The sequence below is a fragment of the Hevea brasiliensis genome, chromosome 11 (genome assembly GCF_030052815.1).
Source record: "Hevea brasiliensis isolate MT/VB/25A 57/8 chromosome 11, ASM3005281v1, whole genome shotgun sequence".
Lineage (NCBI taxonomy): Eukaryota > Viridiplantae > Streptophyta > Magnoliopsida > Malpighiales > Euphorbiaceae > Hevea > Hevea brasiliensis.
The window spans coordinates 2,850,329-2,869,757 of record NC_079503.1 but is presented as its reverse complement, the minus strand read 5'-3'; the positions used below and the strand labels follow the sequence as shown (position 1 = coordinate 2,869,757).

The 19,429-nt window shown below is 36.1% G+C and overlaps 2 protein-coding genes across 3 annotated transcripts; one reads left to right on the top strand and one right to left on the bottom strand.

The window, feature by feature from the left end:
• The first annotated feature begins 1,428 nt into the window (after positions 1–1,428).
• Positions 1,429–6,235, top strand: LOC110638814 (uncharacterized). 2 transcript variants are annotated; one of them, XM_021789501.2, is made up of 6 exons: positions 1,429–2,085; positions 2,226–2,264; positions 2,605–2,662; positions 2,758–4,632; positions 4,783–4,927; positions 5,403–6,235. In XM_021789501.2, the coding sequence occupies exons 4-6, from the start codon at positions 2,761–2,763 to the stop codon at positions 5,996–5,998; spliced, it is 2,613 nt and encodes an 870-aa protein (XP_021645193.2). In that variant the 5' UTR covers positions 1,429–2,085; positions 2,226–2,264; positions 2,605–2,662; positions 2,758–2,760; the 3' UTR covers positions 5,999–6,235. The 2 variants fall into 2 exon arrangements, with proteins under 2 accessions (XP_021645193.2, XP_021645194.2); XM_021789502.2 differs by having other exon boundaries at positions 1,900–2,085; positions 2,226–2,305.
• Positions 6,236–6,431: 196 nt separating this feature from the next.
• Positions 6,432–7,598, bottom strand: LOC110638815 (uncharacterized). Its single transcript, XM_021789503.2, has 2 exons — positions 7,286–7,598; positions 6,432–7,131 (listed from the first exon to the last, which is right to left on the bottom strand). Exons 1-2 carry the CDS (start codon positions 7,478–7,480, stop codon positions 6,988–6,990), a joined length of 339 nt encoding a protein of 112 aa, XP_021645195.1. The 5' UTR covers positions 7,481–7,598; the 3' UTR covers positions 6,432–6,987.
• Positions 7,599–19,429: the final 11,831 nt, after the last annotated feature.

Below are 19,429 nucleotides of genomic sequence, written 5' to 3'. Positions count from 1 at the left end.
TAAGCTTTTAAAATGGAGTTAAATTTAATTTATTTTCTTTATATGATATCCGAGTTTGCACTATTTTAATATTAAACGTCTGCAGATATATATAAATTAGACCTAATATTAAGTCTGATTTATTTAATATTAAGGGATTTTTTTCCCTCTAACCTTAATTATGGCATTTTCCTAAATTTTGTTGCATATTAATGTGATAAACAAAAGGGTCTTTGCCATACCTCCCAATTCTTAAAATTTTTTTTTAACCACCAAATTTTGAGTTTATTAAAAAAAAAACTCTGAAATATACTTCAATATTAATTTAACTCCCTAATTATAATTAGTGTATAAATGTTTAAATTAAATTATATTCTGATCCCTAAAGTAGTAAAGTTTGAACTTTTTTAGTCCTTGAATTATTAATTTATAAAACACTTTAGTCCATCAAAATAATGTATTTTTCAAAATAATAGTAATAATACAAGTACTAAAATTCTAATTTAAAATAATAGGGACCAAATTATAGATTATAGCAAACTCAGGGGTGGATTAGTAATTATACATTAAGCTTTTATCCCTATTCTAAAAGAAGAGAAAATTTCCTTTTTCACAGTAACTGATAGTGAAATAAATGCATAAGTGTTCTCATTTGAGAAGCCATTAGTTATGCATCAAAACCATAAAAGTTGTATTCACAGCAAATGTACTTACAAATTAAAACTGTGTTCAATGCTTATTGAAGGGCCAAAGACTAAAATCGATAAGTTGTAGTCATCTTTAGAGCTGTGAAATTTTTAGAATTGTGAGATTTTAAGCTTAAATTTCAGTCAGAATCAATTATATATATATAAACCTAATACGAGTAAGGACTAAAAGCAACATGCATTTATCTCTAGTGACATAAAAATTTGAATAATTGTAAATTTGAAATTCAAACAACTACCCTTCAAGCCTTGCATTTATTTATGTTCAGAACCAAAAAAAAAAAAAGAAAAAGTAAGCGGTGGGAGTTGAATCTTGAATGCATTTATGTTTAGGAACCATAAATGCAAGACTCCTGTGACAGCATTTAAACTTGTCAATTGGGTTAGCTTGTCAAATTTTCTTGCCACCCCCTCACTAATCCAATCTCTCACTTTAAGGTAAAATTTGAATTGACAATACATAGATTGTAGAAAAAAAAAATGTACTTGGTTATTTCAAATTTAATGCTTTCTGGTTAAGCCAGGCCAGAATTGGGTGTGCTTGGTTTCTTGGTTACCATTATTCTGATTGATTATAGCCTTTGTAAATTAAATTGTATTTAACTATGTATAGTTTTTGCTAGGTCTTGTGGGTCAATGGTATTATTTAGAGATAATTGTTAGGCTGTGCAAGTTTTCAAAATTCAAATTCTTGTCATGAATATGAATCTTGTGATAAATTTTCTGAATATATTTGGTGCAGGGCTCTAGCACTAATTTATATTTAGTTTAAATCCAGGCAGACAAGAACCCTGCCATTAGAGAGCTCTAGTGCAAACAATGTTCAAATTTTTTAAAGAAACACAATTTACAGCTCCTAATTTCAAATCACAACTTCCTTTTTTCAGTACAATGAACCTGATTGAATTGCAATAATTCAGGTTGAATCCAAGAAAACAATCCAGGAGAATGTGGATTATGATGTAAGCCCTCCTATTTGCTACTTGGCAGGACAATACAGCCATTCTTGGATAACAAAACAAAGAATAGAGGGGCCAGGGCATTCCCTAATTCCTATGGTTGATCAATACAAAAACTGTAAAGAAAAATAAAAGTTAGATAATATAATGAGTAATGGTAGTTTCCCAATCAGGATAGAGAAGTAGAGAACAGTGGCTCTTCCCATAATGCAATGTCAGCGTTTTTAGTAAGATTCTCTGTTACACTACGCTTACGACAAGAAACCAAATTGCGCCCATAATAAATCTTTTACTGATCTCATTGTCCCATTAAACTAACAAAGAAACTCTCTTTCTTAGTTTTCACAAGCAATCCAAAATTCCAAATCAACACACGCTCTTCTCAAAGTCAATGCACCGACTGCTTTGTGGATCTGAGTCTTTGGTAGAGAGCCTAGCTGGTCAGAATTATTGGAAGCTCTCTGTTCTTGAGTCTTGAACCTTTATTATGTTTGTTTTTTTTTTCAGATTATTTGCAATGAAATGCATTTTTATCACCTGGATTTTTTATATTTTCTCTTGTTTGTTGTGGATGGTACAGGAACGAGAATTGGGTTGACGAATGCTATGAAAGGACGAAGTAAGATTTTAGATAATGCTTCACTTGTTAAATTTTTCCAGGTGCATGTTTGTGTCTGAAATTTTCATTAACTGATGATGTTTATGCCAGCATTTTAACAATGTTATGTATGAAAAGTTAAAAATTTCATATCTAAATGAGTAAATCCATCACAATAGATTTCATTTCTATGACAGGAACTTCATGGGTCATTTTCCATGAGAAGTTTATAGATGCTAAGACCTATCTTTTTGGACTTAATACTTTTGTGTTAAATCTTTTTACCCTTGTTTATTAACATAATTATTGTTCATCATGGCGGCAACTGATTGTTCTTTTCTGTTTGTGTTTGAACTGATAGAAAGCTGACTCGATTGCTGGCAATTATTGACAAGTACGAGTAGAATATCCAAAATTCTGTGAGTATTCTTGAGAATTTTTACTGGGATTATTGGTTGGTGTTCTTAAAAGTACTTGCAGCATCTGACCTCTTCAATGCGAAACTCTGTTATAGAATATGTACAGATTTGTCACATGTGATGATCCGAAAGGAGTTGTAGAATGTGGAACAGTTAGAAGATCCAAGAGTGCTTCCCAGAAAATGGAGGATAAGATCAACAGTCGTAGAACACAGAAGAAATCAAACACATCTTTGGCATACAAGGAAAAGAAAGAAGAGATGGTTCCTAAGGAGATTATAGAAGAGTATCATAGTCCATCTTCATTTCAGCTCCTAGAGGTCTCCAGAGGAGCTCAGAAGTTGAACCATTTGATGGACTCATTTTCTAAAGGGTTGAGCTATGATGGCCAGTCCAAAGATATTGCAAAGGAGTTGTTGAAAGGAGCTCTTGATCTGCAAGATTCTCTAACCATGCTTGGCAAGTTGCAAGAAGCCTCACAGTATATGGCTAAGTTGAAGAAAAAGCAAAAGGAGAAACCAGAAAGAAGAAAATTTGATGAAGTGGGGAGCGAGAAAACAAATTCACATCTATCTGGAGATCACAATCACCAACTAGGATTTCAACGGCCAAGGCTTTCATCTGATAGGTCATCAAAAGATTGCATTGAGGAGCTCAGGAATGCAATCAGAGACGGCTTGGCTAGGCAAAATTTGCTTCCAAACACATCTACCCAGGAGAGAACAAATTTTGATAGGAGAAAGAAGGACTCAATTTCGCATATCCCTTCCACTAGCTCAAGCCAATTGTCAGTGGTTCAGTCAAGCAATATTCATTCTTGTGGCTCCACTGTATCAGAAATAGCTTTACAGAAGAAGGGAAAAGGCCCAAATTTGATTGCCAAGCTAATGGGTTTGGAAGACATCCCCTCGAAGAAATTGATGCAGTCTCCAGAGAGACAGTTCAATATGGAGAAGAATGTGAGTCAGCGGAGGCCAGTCTTTGACATTGAAATGCCGAAGCTAAGGAAGCCTCAACCGATAATACAGAAGGTAGATTCAGAGCGAAGGACGCTGAAGGAATTACTTGAAACTGGGCAATTTCAGGAACTCTTGAAAGGCAGTTCTGACAAAGAGCTCAAGTCCCATTCTCATCAATCCAGTGATTTCCATTCTAAACAAAGGTCACTCCATGATTTTCCACCAATTGTACTTATAAAACCTCCGCGTGTTCCCTGCTTAGAATCAAAGGAGGCACGTGCACCAATGGTTTGGGGAGAGGGATCCTTGAACACAAAATTGATGCTGAGAAAAATGAAAATAAAAGAAGATTTCTCTTCCAGATCAATAGATAACGAAGACAGCAAAATTCACTGCAGAATAGAAGCAGATGAGACTCGAATCAAAAGGGTTATTCAGGAAGGAGCAAAGGATCACATAGAGGTAGTCGTGATACCAGAAGAGAAAGAAGTCAGAACGATTGAGCAGAGAGAAGGGGCTGTGAAAGCAAAAAAGGTGCAGACGAAACTGGAAGCGGAAAAGGCTCCAGCGAAAAGATTTAGCTATGAAGAAAGAGCTAAAGACCACAAAAGGGCAGTTGCAGGTGCAGAGGAGAAAGAAGTCAAGAAAAGTGTGAAGGATTCTTCTATGATAAAAGAATCTAATCCTGCAACTCACCAACGACAGAAAAAAGATACAGATAAGAAGGTAGATAAGAGTCAGAAGGTGGTGGGCAGTGGCAGAAAACCAGTAGATAGGGAAATTGTGAAGACTAAAATTGTGTCTAGATCTCAAGATCAACCCACGATAAGCTCTACGAAGCTGAGGAAACCTGAAAGTGCAATTGTTACTACTAAACATCATATTTCACAGAACCGACTTGCCACCAGAAAAACCATCTCAAAGCTCACAACACAAACGACAATTCATAATTCTAATGATCAGAAGCAGAAAGAAAAACAAGCAACTGTGCATACAGCAGCTATGCCAATTGTGAGTCTTTCTTAATCAGTCTTCATGAAACTACCTTAATATACTTTTCTTTTAGAGAAAATGCAAAATTGAAGTTCGAAACATGAATTAAGCTGATAAGTCCACTAGGTTTCCATTTCTGAAACTTGATGCTGAGTATCTTTCATGCAGACTGATAATTTAGAGTGCAGAGAAGATGATGAGAGGATTGATCTCCTATACAATGATCACTCAGAAAAAGAAGGATCCACTATCACACATGATGATCAACCATCTACAGAAGAGGAAGCAAATGATTCAAAATTTCGAACTGAAGGTAAGACTCCCTATAGTTTACCATTAATCACTTTATTAGTTGGCGTACTAATTGTTGTTGTGACTTGTATGAATTCTAGGCAACCTTATTTTTTCTTTTCTTTTTTTTTTTCATGTATTTCATCTCTAATAACAATGCGCTAAAGAAAAAGATTCCTTACTCAGGAGATTTTTTTTTTTTTTTTAGAGGGTGGATGTTGGTAGGGAGGAAATAAAAGAAATTTCATCCCAATATCTAGCTATTAAAAATTGTGTAGCCCTTGTTCTCAACAAAACAAGTAGAACTCATTCAACTGGTAACTTCTGAAAGTAGCAATAAATGCACATCAACTGCCAAATGAGTATTGACAGAGGTGTATACCACCTCTGCAATTAGGAAAAAAACAGCTTGCTACATAATTGTTATGTCAATATATAGTTTTTGTCTTTGTCTACCTGGTTTTAATTCTAACAAAGTTTGCCTTTTTTCCGTGTAGAGCATTGTGGTGGTGACCAGGGTTCCCTTTGTCTAATCGCCAAAGAAGTGAATGATCAAATGACTCGCATTGGAACAGATGACACAAGCTTCGAAAGTTCATACCAATTGAAAGATTTGCTTTTGAGCAGTTCATCATTCATAAACCTCGCAGAGGAACTTTTTCATCTAAATATGAGTTATCCTAAGATCTTACCAGCATCTGGCATATACGATTCAGGAGTAACAGATGTTAAACTGTCTTTAGATTATGCAAATGAATTCATTGAACGTAGAAGCCTTCCTGATTCACAAACAAGGCATCTTCCATTATCTTATATGGGAGATTCAAGAATTTCTCTCTCTCTAGATCAGTTGGTAGAGGAAATTTGTAGAGGAATTGAAACTCTTAGGAGCTACCAAAAGCTTGCTTGCGACCACCTTCTTACAGATAGTTTGTATGCAACATTTGAGAAAGATATGAGGTGCAAAGGAGTGGTGAGTGGAATATGGGATTTGGGTTGGAGAAATGGATTCTCTGTGCAGGAACTTGAGCAAGCTTTAAGTGACATAGAGAAGTTTCTTGTCAGTGAGTTGATAGAGGAGGTCTTTTCATGATTTCTTAGCATTTTACATTTATGATTGTATTTATATAGAGGTTGACAGGTAAGCAGTGTTTCTGTAAATAAGTGACTTCGGTTAAATATACAGGACGAAAAAGCTGAGCTTTTTGGCTATGGCCTCACTGTTATTGTAACCTTTATTTGGCTAAAGCTTTATCTTCATTGACGTCAAGGCAAGAGGACCACAAGATGTACATAACTGAGGTCAAATTTGATTGGTTTGATTGTTGAATTTCTTGGTCACTTTCTGGAATCTTGTACTCAAATGACGACTCCAATACCAATTTTCTGATCAATTGGATAACTGTAAAAAAGTCAGAAAGTGGCCTACATCATGAGCTTGTTTACCTTACAGCCAGCATTAGCAAGAGGGCCATGGAAGACACATGAAGAGTAACGTCAGGCCAAGATTCATTTTGGACAATATCTTAACTAAAATGAGTTTTAATAATAATGCAGTTTGCACTATTGAAGTCTTTTGGTATTCTTGTCCAGAAGGTCTATGTGGTGCTCTGCATCTCGCCCCTAAGAACCTCAGTCTTTTTATATATTTACATCAAGCATCTGATCAACATTCCTAACTAGCCTCGTTCTGCCGAGTCAGCCATTGAACCTGCAAACCTTGTCTTGCAGGGTTTAATTAAGGTTCGAGAAGATCAAGGAAGCTCCGCTTCAGTTGCTGCAAATTGAAACTTCTTGGTAATGACAGCTACTTAACTTTCAAAACCCTTTAATATTTCCAGGAAGCAAAGGCAACCAAATACAAAATAAGAAGATACAGCCATGCAACTCTTTGCAGATGATCATCAATGCTTCCATGAAGTAGTTGATCCTCCATTGATTGCAGAGAAAAGCTAACAAGAAGTTAAAAGTACGAGTCTACATATACCATTTAAACACAAAGAGTTACGTACAACTTCGTATACACAAGTACATACCATCAGCAAAAGAAACCAGTATCATCACATGTTCAAGATGGTAGGCTTAAGAAGAAGCTCCCTTGAAAACAAGGAAATTGAGGGACCCCATGGCAAAATAGATGAAAGTCCCTTGTGTGTGAGTAAAGAAACAACCAAAATTTGAACCCACCACGCATTGCCATCCACCACCATACATCTTATCAAATTCCTGCCAATGCAAAATCCCAGAAATCCAGAGTGAGCAAATTTGCAAACAAACTCAACAAAAAGTATAATCAAATCAATTGCATTAAAGTAACATCTGCTCAAAAACATCATGATTATAAATTTGGGGGGGAAAAAAAAGAATGGTCGCAAAATACCTTCTTGATGTGGGCGGCAATTGAGATACAATCAGAAACATCATAGACATCAAGGGCTTGAGAAGCACATGCCATGGCTTGGAACTGCATCTTCACTGGCATGTCTGTTTCCTTCACCATAGCTTTTCCTTCCAGCATCTCGCCCTCTATCTCGCTTGAATCACAAAAGGTGGTACTTTCTTCACGTTGTATCATATGATACTGGGAATTTGTAGCAGAGAGCCAGCATCTGATGACTAACGAGAAGCTTCCCTATATATTTGATGAGGAGGAAGAAGACGAGGGATGAAATAATCAAAATAAATCATAAATGGGTGGTTTCATTTTCGTATGCGTAGTAAAGATGGGCACGTAGCTAGACATTTTTGTACGCTTTTTTGTCTGCATCTGCCGCTTTCCCATCTCATTGCTATTTGAAGAATGAATTACTTTTTCACCCTTAAATTATAACATAATTAACATTTAAAATTTTTATTTTAAAAAATATATATATATATATATATATATATATATATTTTTTTTTTTTTCATTTAAGAGTTATAAATAGTTTTAATATATTCTCATTTCAATTTCTAATCAAAGTTTTTCATTTATTTTTTAAGATATAAACACCAGCAGCTTTGTGCTTTGTCGGGGCGCTTGTTCAATACCAGCGGCTGAGTTACGGGTCATTTTGAGAATGGCAATAAAAGTTGGCATTTCAAAAGCTATTATTGGATGTGATAGCTAAAGTGGAGTGTTTCTAATCTCTGATAAAGAAGTACCCCCAAATAATTTTCGTTTTCTTGTGCTATCCACTAGGAAGCTGATGGATAAGGATTGGGATTGGAGAATTGGTAATAATATTGAGAGACTAATTTCAATGTAGACTGTAACACTTCTATACTAAGTATATTATATTTTTTATTGTTTCGATAATTAGTATCTACTTGGATAGTTAGAATGTCTAAAATTATATTGGTGACATCTTAAAAAATTATAAATAAAAATTAATAGAAATTATATGAAAGTGAAATAGAAATAAAGAAAATAAAGTATAATGGGTTAAATGAGTTAAGATCATAGTGATGGGTGATCGTATTAGGAAGTGACTATGAGCTCAGTTGCTACCCAAATTTTCGTGTGGGACACTATAATACCCCAGGCCTAGGAATAATTGCGAAGTTAGGGGAAATGTGAAAACCACATAAAAGAATTTAGAACAAACTCAAATAATTGAATCAAGACTCATGAAGTAATCTAGTGTTATTGGAAAAAACGAATCAGATCGGTAAAGGGCAATTTGGTCAATTCACCCTTAGAGTTGACTCTTGGCCTAAATGTCTATTAAAATGTAGGAATTTAAAATTATTGAAATGGAAATTGAGAGAACGGTGGGTGAATTGCTGAATTCTGGACCAATGAGTCCAGCAAAGTTAAATGGCCATGAGTAGAGTTGTGTTACTCTAATTGGTGTGAGGCCAACTGGAGATGAAAATTAAGACCCAAAAAAATAATTTTTATGTAGAAACCTTGCCCTAAAACCAACCATAAGTTGGTACAAAATTTGGTTAAATCTTGATTTGGTAACATGTTACTGGATAAAACTGATCATATAAATAGTACATGTTCATATGGTTATAACTTTATGTAGAAAGGTCCAAATAATCTGATTTTTGAATCGTTGGAAAGCTAAGACATAGTAGAATAACTTTCATGGGAAACACAATCTCAAATTTTGACCATAACTAAATCAAATTGCTAACCAAAGTTAAATCATAAAAACTGTCAGAACCTTAAAATTGCCCAGAATTCTGGAATGGACCAATCCTACCAGTTATGGTTAAATGGTCATAACTTGAGTTACAAAACTCTAAACGGAGTGATTCAAAAAGAGAATTAAAGCTAAGACATTAAGAAACAACTTTGATGAAGAAAATTTAACCAAATTTCTACTGTAGAAAATCCAATGAAACAGTAGAACTAAGTGACCCAAAATGGAAATTTTAGAATTTCAATTGGCAATCAATGCCAACACAAAAGTAACCCAAAATGTGGTATGTGGGAGTATTTAAAACTAATATACCTATTAAATATGAAAAAGTCAACATTTTATCCAATTGGTCAAATAAATAATAACTACAAATGCACCTAATGCAAATGATTCAAATTTATGAATCTTATTAGGGTAGATTAGGTCTACAAAATTTAAATGTTAGATTACTTATTAGAAATGAGTTGAATGAGTATTGAAATATTTTAAATTATGTGTTTCAGTAGAAAAATACACTAGAAAGAATAAGGAAACAGTGAGTCAAAGTAAAGAGGCGACTCATTAGAGGTTTATGTACAACAACTAAATTTCTTTTGATTTTCAAATTGAATTTGGAATTGAATATGTTGTGAAATAAATTTTATGGCCAAAATTATATTGAATTATTTGATTGACAAATTTTTGGATTTGTATTTTCTCTCTAGATGAAGTATTGAGGTGTGTGTCAGTTGAGGACGAGTTGAATGAGTACTCATATATTTGTGCTAGCTAGCCTTAGTATTCCCCATTAGCCTATGGTTATTGGGATGAATTGGAAATCGTGTCATGATCAACACTGTGTGTCTTTTATTGAATTTGTTCTATGATTAATGGAATGAAATATATTTTTATTAAGTGATTTTTTGGCCTTAGAAATAAAGCATGATTTATTATTTGTTAAAAATTCAATTGATTTAGTTTGGAAAAAGGATAAATTGATTTTTGCGTAATTTACTATTTGCTTTAAGTTGTGTACCACTGTAACACCCCTAATTTTTAAATTTATTATTTTTGGGTAATATTGATATTTTATTTTATTTGAATTTTAGGAAATTATTTGAAATTTTTCAGATTTTAGAAATCGGGTTCGATTTTCCAAAAATATAAACTTTGATGATTTTTAAAAATTAATTTAAAGACCACGTGGCAAAACTAAAAATATATTTGGAGTCTACGCATTTTTCTGAGTTTTCTGAAATTTTTTCGAAATTTTTAGACCTCGTTTTAGGTACCAAGGCAGAGTAAAAATTCAAAATTTTGTATTCTGAATCGAACCGGCCGAATCGAACCGAACCGTTTTCTTCCTTTTTCTTCCTCCCCGCTCGCGTCTCGACCCTCTCTCTTTCTCTCCTGTTTTCTCTCTCCTCCCTTGCCTCGCCGCCACTCCCACCCACGCAAGACGCCTCTGACCACTTCCTCACGTGCCGCTGGAATGCAAGCAAAGGCGCCTGAAGCAACGACAGCGCAAGCCGCTTCATCTTCCAAGCCGATCCGGCCACCAATCGGACTGGGTCTTGTGTCTAAATCCATCTACTCGTCGAGAGCTTTCCATAGACACCAAGAACACCGAAATCCATCGAGCGGTTTGTTCAATTTTTGCCCGAAAAATTTTAGCCAATTTTGACTTTTGGCCTAGATTTCTCGCAAACCGTGAACCCCACGAGAAAATCGAGAATACCAAAGCGCTTCAATCGTCGAGAGCTTCGCGGCGATATAAATTTCAAATTTTTTCGATACCGTTTTTCGGTGGGTCCCACGGAATTTCGTAGAGTTTTTCCGAGTATTAAATGAGCTTAGAAAATTTCGTAAAATTTATGTACTAACCACCATGTTGTGGGCTTCATGTAGGTATCTTCAATTCGCAGAAATTCGACAGTTGTCCTGGTCTGTGAATTTCTGACCAGATAGACCGATTACTGGAAAAGTCTCCGAATTGGATCGAGGTTTTGGCTACCCTACCATTGTCAAACGTCCCGAGCGCGTCCCCGAAGTCGGAATCGGCATAGGTAAACCCGAACCTTACTTTTTCATAATTTTTTAGTGCTTAAATGAGATTAAAAATCCGTAAAATATTCGTGGTAGCTCAGAAAATTATGATTCTTTTTGCATTAGCCTATTAATATTGCTAAGGACCGCGGGGCAAAGTTTTAGAATTTTTAGAGTTCATTTGGGTAGTTTTTGCAAAAAAAGTCAATTATAAGGACTAAATTGAAATTTTATATATTGTGATGGATGACTGTTTGGATGGGCCCAGGAGGGGCTGTGTGATGTGATTGAGTTATGGATATATGGATTGTGAATATAGAAGTGCGTTTTGAGCCCTTTTGCAGGTTGGGTAGGTCCTAGGTATAGGGGAGACTCTGCCAAATTTTCGGCACGACTTAGGATATATTTGGTCTTTTCTTAAGTTTGTATTGAGTCAAATTTATTAAATAATTGTAATAAAATTGTCAGATGAGCCGGGACAGCCTTCTTCCTCCGCCCAGCCACCACAGTGACCGCTGTCAAGTCTGTGACTAAAATATTAATTTTAATTGTAATTTCGATATTATTATATGTTCAAGTATGCCCATGCATCACTTATATGTATATATCTATGGAGTTAAACTCTAGGCATGTTTTATGTTGCATTCACAACTGTTAAAGTGCCATGGATGTTGTTGTGGTAATTTGGAGCAGTGTGCGTGCGTTGGCGTGCGTGTGATGTGGTGTGGACTATGGATAGGACAGGTAGACACGGCTTGAGATCTTCGCTGGGACCCGGTCCTTTGGGGTAGACATGGCTTGAGTTCTTCGCTGGGACCCCGATTTGGTTATTAAGTGGAAGTCCGAGCTGAGTTCTTCGCTGGCACAGGTTGGATTTAAGAGAGCTGTATAGGGGATCAGCTCCCATATATTATGATTGATATTACTGGGTGTGTGAGTGCTCCAAATTACCTTTTTGATGCTATGATGTGAAATTATTGCTGATGTTGCATTTCACTCTACAGAGTGCATTAGCTTTAGATAGTTATAGAGATATGGTTAAAATTAATATTTTACTCTCTGAGTCGAATGCTCACTCTTGTTCAATATTTTTCCAGGCCACAGGAGGATATTTTTGAGGTTAACCTGCTTTTCTCCCTCGCAGGTCGTCTATTTATGATTGTGTAATTCTATAAACTTCTAGAATTTCCGCTTGTGTTAGAAATATTTAATTGATTTGGGTCTGTAATATAAATTGTTATTTTGGACCTGTAAAATTATTATCACATGCATGTTTGATGGACTGGATGAGGGAGCTGAGCTCCCATTTATTTTTATGTTGATATGAGTATGTGGAGGGTGAGCTGAGCTCCCCAATTGATTATTTATTGTGTTTACAGGTCGGGTGAGTCAAAAACTCCCCGTTGAAAGGTCCATTTTATGGCCAGACTCTATCCGGTTGATTTCTTGAAATTGGGTCCAAATGGGCCTTAGAGTTGGGTTAAGGAATAGTTAGGCTTACTACGGGCCTCGGGGGCTTTAGGCTGGCCAAGATCCTAGTGCCAGTCCGGCCCATAGATTGGGTCGTGACAACCACTGAGCTTTTGGCTCAGCGATAGTTTTTTATTGCTATCGCAAGTAAGGAGATAGATAAAGCAGCAGAGTAAGCTGCTTGGGACGTGAAGTGACAAAAATTTTGGAGTCATCACCGGGTATATAGATTATACCCTTGTAAATTTTTATTTTGATATATATGTAATTGTATGTATGTACATTAGACTTGAGCAGTTGTGTAATAAATTTTGGTATTTGTTTTTTATCTGTATAAATGGTTGTAATGTAAATCTATTATTTTATTTAATAAAATGCTTTAGTTCATTTTTAAAATATTTTTTTATGAATTACTTGAAATGGTGTTGAATTAAGAATGGATTTTGATGAGAATATTGGAGTTTGAGATTTAAATGTATATTGGGAGTGTTTTTTATAGGTTTTTGAAGAATTGTCCTTCCAAAATATAAACGGCACCCTGCCGAAATTTCTGTAAAATTTTTGGAGATTTCAAATTAATTAAAATTTCGATTTATGATTTAAACTCCAATTAAGGGGTTTTAATAATCACTAAATATTACCCACCACTTTAAAATGAATAAAAATTGGTTTAAAATCCCTAGTAGTATATTTAAATGGATTATCAGTAGACGAAATTCAATAATTCATTAGGTATACTACAGAATCATGTTATGCGTTATAAAGGGGTAAGGTGTGACATAGACTGATTCGATAATTTAGCGTTCCTATTTTCTCTTGGTGTACATGAGTTGGTTCATCCTCCTTCAAAACTAAATTAATGGTTGTTTCGTGATAATGTGAGATAGCTAATGTTCGTTCACATGTGACTTTCTTATGTTCGGGTAAAAAAAAAAAGTTAATGGGTCAAATAAGTTGAAAAATAATTGGCCAAAAATGCCTTTGGGAAAAAAAATTACAAATTAATTTTTAAGTTTTGGTCAAACCTATAATTTAGTTCTTATAATTTTAAAATTAAGTAATTTAATTCTTGATATTTTAATAATTATATAAATTAGTCCATGCTAATAGTGATCTAAATTAAGCCACCATTAGTGAGAAGGAAAAAAGACGAAAATACCCTTCTCTTCTTGATAAATCTCAATCTAGATTACAAACTAACTTTGGTATATGCAGGTGATTATAGAAGTAAATATTACTTTATATAGAGTTTGTTTTTTTTTTTTTTAATGCAACATTGCATTAAAAGCCCATAAGGCAAGATTACAAATTAGGTTTACAAAACTGAAGAGGAAAAGAAGCCCACAATGCTAAACAGCAACCAAACCAATAAAAGAGACAACCTAAACGCATACTAACCAACTCACAAATCGAACTCACAATCAAACCAACCTATACACTTAATCAACTCAACCTAGAAACCCTAAGATTTCTAGAAATGAAACAGAGACCTCTTTGCTATTCATGGTTGCTGCCATCCAAAGGCATAGAGCTGTAACCAAAGCCACCACAAAGATCACATATTTCCTCATCCACCCAGCACCTCCAACTTCCTCAACAGGCAAGCTGAATGGCTTGCCATCGATGAATGGGTGCCACCACAGAGTTATTTTCAACACGAAACCAATGAGATGACCTTTCTAGTGATAGTGTAAAATCAAATCCTAGAGTTGCAATAATGATCAAAGCAATAGAAGCCCACCCATCACATAGAGCCAACCCAGTAAAGAAGAGAGACGAAAATTACCTTGCCACGTAATTGAATGGGTCCTCTAAGATTCTTTTCATTAGCCTTACTTTGACCCGAAACTAAACCCAACACACAGGATGAAATTATTGAGCCCTCCCGTTGAAGAGGATTTGCATGCAAAACTACCAAGCAAAAAATCAACAACCATTTACAAGTCACTCAATAGGGGAGGGCTATCCCTCAAATCTGGGCTAAGAAGCCAAACCTAAAGTCTTCCCTTGCTTAGAGGCTAAGTAGGGAAAGCTAAGGGGAAAAACCAAACTTGGCTAAACTGAGAGCTACAGAGGCCACAAACACACAGAAAGAAACTCTCTATTAAAGATGAGAGAGAGAACATAGCGAAAGTTGTAGGATTAATGACTTACTTTTTATTATTAGATAGAGGTGTATTTTTGTAGAGATAAACGTTAAGTATTGTTACAATAGCTGTATCATAACAAATCTTATCTTGTAAGGGTTATTTATACCCAAGATCACAGTTTAATGAAATACCTTTTCTGAGATTGCCTTTATGGTATTAGAGCACTCCTAGGGTTTAAACACCTTTCTTGTTAATTCTTTCTTTCTTTTTTTTTTTTTTTCGTTTTTCATCATGTCTACAGAGTCTGCTCTTGATGAGTCTCCTTCTCCTACTGTTATTTCTTCTTCTTCTTCTTCGATTATCTCAAATTCTTTGACTACTATTCCCAATGTTTCCAATCAGATTCATGTTAAGCTTACTCCTCTCAATTATGTTATTTGGAAGACACAGATGCTACCATTATTGCGTGGCTATAATCTTGATAAACATATCGACAAAAATTATGTTCCACCGAATCCGACCCTGCCTGATTCTAATCCCAATCCAGCTTATACTATCTGGTTTCGTGAGGATCAGATCGACATGAGTTGGATTCACGCTTCTCTTTCTGAAGCTTTGTTATCGAGTTCAGTTGGTGCTACATCTGCATTGGAGATTTGGACGCGATTAGAGCAGAGTTTTGCGGTGGAATATCGCCCGGTCGTCATTTAAAACACGCAATTCATCATTTGGAACGTAATACAGACTCGATTGAAGTCTATATGCAGTGAGCAAAATCCCTTAGTAATCAACTTCTTGCACTTAATAATCCGATTTCAAGTGATGATCTTGTTGGAGCGATTCTTGATGGGTTGGGACAGGACTATCATCCTTTTGTGCGTTCCATTGAAGCGAAACTACAGATGCTCTCTTATGACGAATTGTATGGTTTATTGTTGTCTGAAGAATTGCAGCAGAAAAAATATGAAAATTCTAGTTCTCTAATGACTGCGTTGCTTACAACGTGTAATCAGCAACCTGCGATGGGGTTTTCTAATTCGAATGGTCGTGGAAGGCGTGGTGGTCGAGGTAATTGAGGCGGTAAGAGTGGTGGTCGGTTTCAGAATTATCAGACGCCTACTGTTCAACCACAGCAATCTCAGGGTCAGTTTTTCAGTTCTGCTACTTGTTATAACTGTAATGGTTTGGGTCATATTGCCAGACAATGTCCAAGTCAACGCCGAACGGTTTTGCCACCACCACAAGCTTATCATACAGTTACGGTTCCTGTTGGTTTGGCTCACGCTTGGAATGCTGCTTCAGGTTCACAGGGATATCGTGCACAGCCACAGCCTTGGATTGTTGATACTGGTGCTACACACCATCTTACAGGATCTCTTGGAAACTTGACGATTGATTCTGAATATACAGGACCAGATGAAGTTACAGTAAGCAATGGTAATACAATTCCCATCTCACATGTAGGCAGTACAATATTGAACAATAATCATGATTTTCGTTTGAACAATATTTTGTTTTCTGCTCAATCTCCATTTAGTTTGCTGTCCGTTCTAAATTTTACAAATGATAATCAAGTCTCACTTGAGTTCTTTCCTGACTGTTTTCTTATCAAGGATATCCCCACGAGGAAGGTTCTTCACAAAAGTCCAGTTGAACAAGGTCTTTATAAACTTTCAGCATCTAGTCTTCCGACTGCTGCTATGCATCATATTTCTTTCTGGTCTTGGCATTCTCGCCTGGGTCATGCTCATGATGGAGCTGTTTTATCAACCTTGAAGCATAATAAAATTATTTTTTCTTCCAATAAAAAAGAACTATGTTTATCTTGCTGTGTTAGTAAATCACATCGTTTACCATTTTCATTGTCTACTTTTAATGCGTTTGCTCCACTTGAACTTATTTGTTCTGATGTATGGGGTCCTTCCCCTATTCCTTCTATTAATGGTAATCGTTATTATGTTCTTTTTTATGATCATTTCAGCAAATATTCATGGTTATATTGTCTCAAACGAAAATCTGATGTACTGTCTACATTTATTAAGTTTCGAAAATTTGTTGAGACTTTCTTTGATCGCAAAATAAAAATGTTTCAATGTGATTGGGGAGGCGAATTTCAGTCTCTTGCTACATACTTGGCTGATAATGGGATTTCACTGCGTTTGTCTTGTCCTTATACGCCACAGCAAAATGGTTGTGCTGAGCGGAAGCATCGGCACATTGTGGAAACTGGTTTGGCTATGTTGAATTTTGCTACTTTACCATTGGATTACTGGGATTTTGCTTTTGAAACTGCAGCTTATGTGATTAATAGGATAGTAACTCCTTTAATACATAAATCGCCTTATGAAAAATTGTTTGGAGCTTTGCCTGATTTGTCCAGTCTTCGTACTTTTGGATGTCTTTGCTATCCTTATTTGCGTCCGTACAATAAACATAAGCTGGAAAATAGGTCTTCACCATGTATTTTTCTTGGCTACAGTTTGGTGCACAAGGGGTATAAGTGCTATGATTTTTTGGCAAAACGGTTGTATATATCCAGACATGTGGTATTTGATGAGCATAATTTTCCTTTTAAATCTCTTAAAGTGCAGGATAATAATGTTCCTGAATCATGCACTCAAGCATGGTATTCTTGGGCCACCACGGTACATTTACTTCCAAAAGTGTCTTCTCAACGTGAACCGAATGTTGTTTCTAATCTCGAGATTATTTACATTTGCATCGGGTTGACTCGAGCCCTACACTCCTATTTCGAATTTGTCAGACACGCAACTGTCTCCAATGGTACAACCAGATCAGTCGGTTATAGTTCTTCCTCTACCTGCACCACTGGGGAATACTCATCCTATGCTTACAAGGTCAAAGACAGGTCATTCAAAGCCCAAGACATTGTCAGCAATTACACCACCTCTACAACCTGCCACAGTTACAGAAGCAAAGCGCTTTAAAGAATGGCGTGAGGCACTTGATAATGAGATTAACTCATTAATTCAGCTTGGGACTTGGGAGCTTGTTGAAAAACCACCACATGCTAATGTAATCAGCTGCAAATGGGTGTTTAAAGTCAAGGAAAATTCAGATGGTTCTTTGGAACGCTATAAGGCACGGCTTGTTGCAAAGGGGTTTCACTAACGACCTGGTGTAGATTTTGGTGAAACTTTCTCACCAGTTGTTAAACCAGTGACAGTTAGATTGATCTTGAGTCTTGCAGTCTCTCAAAAATGGTTTGTTAAACAATATGATGTTTCTAATGCCTTTTTACATGGTCAATTAGACGAACCGGTCTACATGCAACAGCCTCCAGGCTTTATTGATGATACAAAGCCAAACCATGTTTGCAGACTTCGACGGTCACTGTATGGTTTAAAACAAGCACCGCGTCAATGGAATAGCTGTCTTAAAGAAGCTCTTCTTCACTTTGGCTTTGTGCAGTCCAAGCTTGATACATCTCTATTTATTTTTCGGCGAGGCAGTGATGTGCTTTATTGCTTGACATATGCTGATGATTTGCTCATGACGGGAACTAGTGAAATGTTGGAAAAGGAGTTGCAGCAGCACTTGAGGTCGAAAATTTTGCTCAAAGACTTGGGACGTCTACACTATTTCCTGGGAATACAGGCGCATTGGCAGAATGGTTCGTTACTCTTGACTCAACAAAAATATATTCTGGATTTATTGAAGAAATGCAAAATGGAAAACTCCAAATCTGTTACTACACCGCAAGCACCAAGTTCCAGATTACAATGTTCTTCTTCTGGTTTTGGAGATCCCACGCTATACCGAAGTACCATTGGCAGCTTATTGTATCTTCTCTTCACTCGGCCTGAGATTTCATTTACAGTAAATAGATTAGCACAGTATATGCATCGACCAACTGAGGAACATTGGCAAGCGGTGAAGCGTGTACTTCGTTATTTACAGGGAACAGCTGAATATGGCCTACTTCTTCGACCATCATCTGTTTATGAAATCTCTGCATATAGTGATTCTGATTGGGCGGGCAGCATAGAGGATCGCAAGTCTACGACCGGATTTGCTATTTATCTTGGCCGGAATCTAGTCTCCTGGGCGTCCAAGAAACAGCGAAGTGTTTCGCGTTCATCAACCGAAGCAGAATACCGTGCCATTGCAAACACAACTTCTGAGGTACTTTGGATTCGAAACTTGCTACAAGAATTGGGGGTACAAACTAAAATCCCTGTTCCTTGGAGTGATAACTTGGGTGCTACAAACCTTACGGTAAATCCAGTTTATCACAACAAAATGAAACATGTGCAGATAGATGTACATTTTGTTCGTGATAAAGTTCAGTCTAATGATATTCAGGTTCAATACATCTCTACAAAGGATCAAATCGCTGATGTTTTAACAAAGCCGTTGACTAAACTGCGTTTTCAGCAATTACGAACCAAGTTGACTATCTTCCCATATCGATAGTTCAACTTGAGAGGGTGTATTAGATAGAGGTGTATTTTTGTAGAGATAAACGTTAAGTGTTGTTACAATAGCTGTATCATAATAAATCTTATCTTGTAAGGGTTATTTATACCCAAGATCACAGTTTAATGAAATACCTTTTCTGTGATTGCCTTTATTTATGGAGTATAATCCCATCAAAAGTTCACGGGAAAATCATGCTACATGATCAATAAATGAATGCAAGAAAGAAATTGTAAAACCTAAGTGGATTTCTTCCTCATTAACCCAAAAAGCTAGATGAGTTCTTCCCATTGACACTAACGATGCCCATCCTTGACAACACCTCATCGAGCTTGTTGCATTTATGCCATCGTGCGCTAGGTTGTG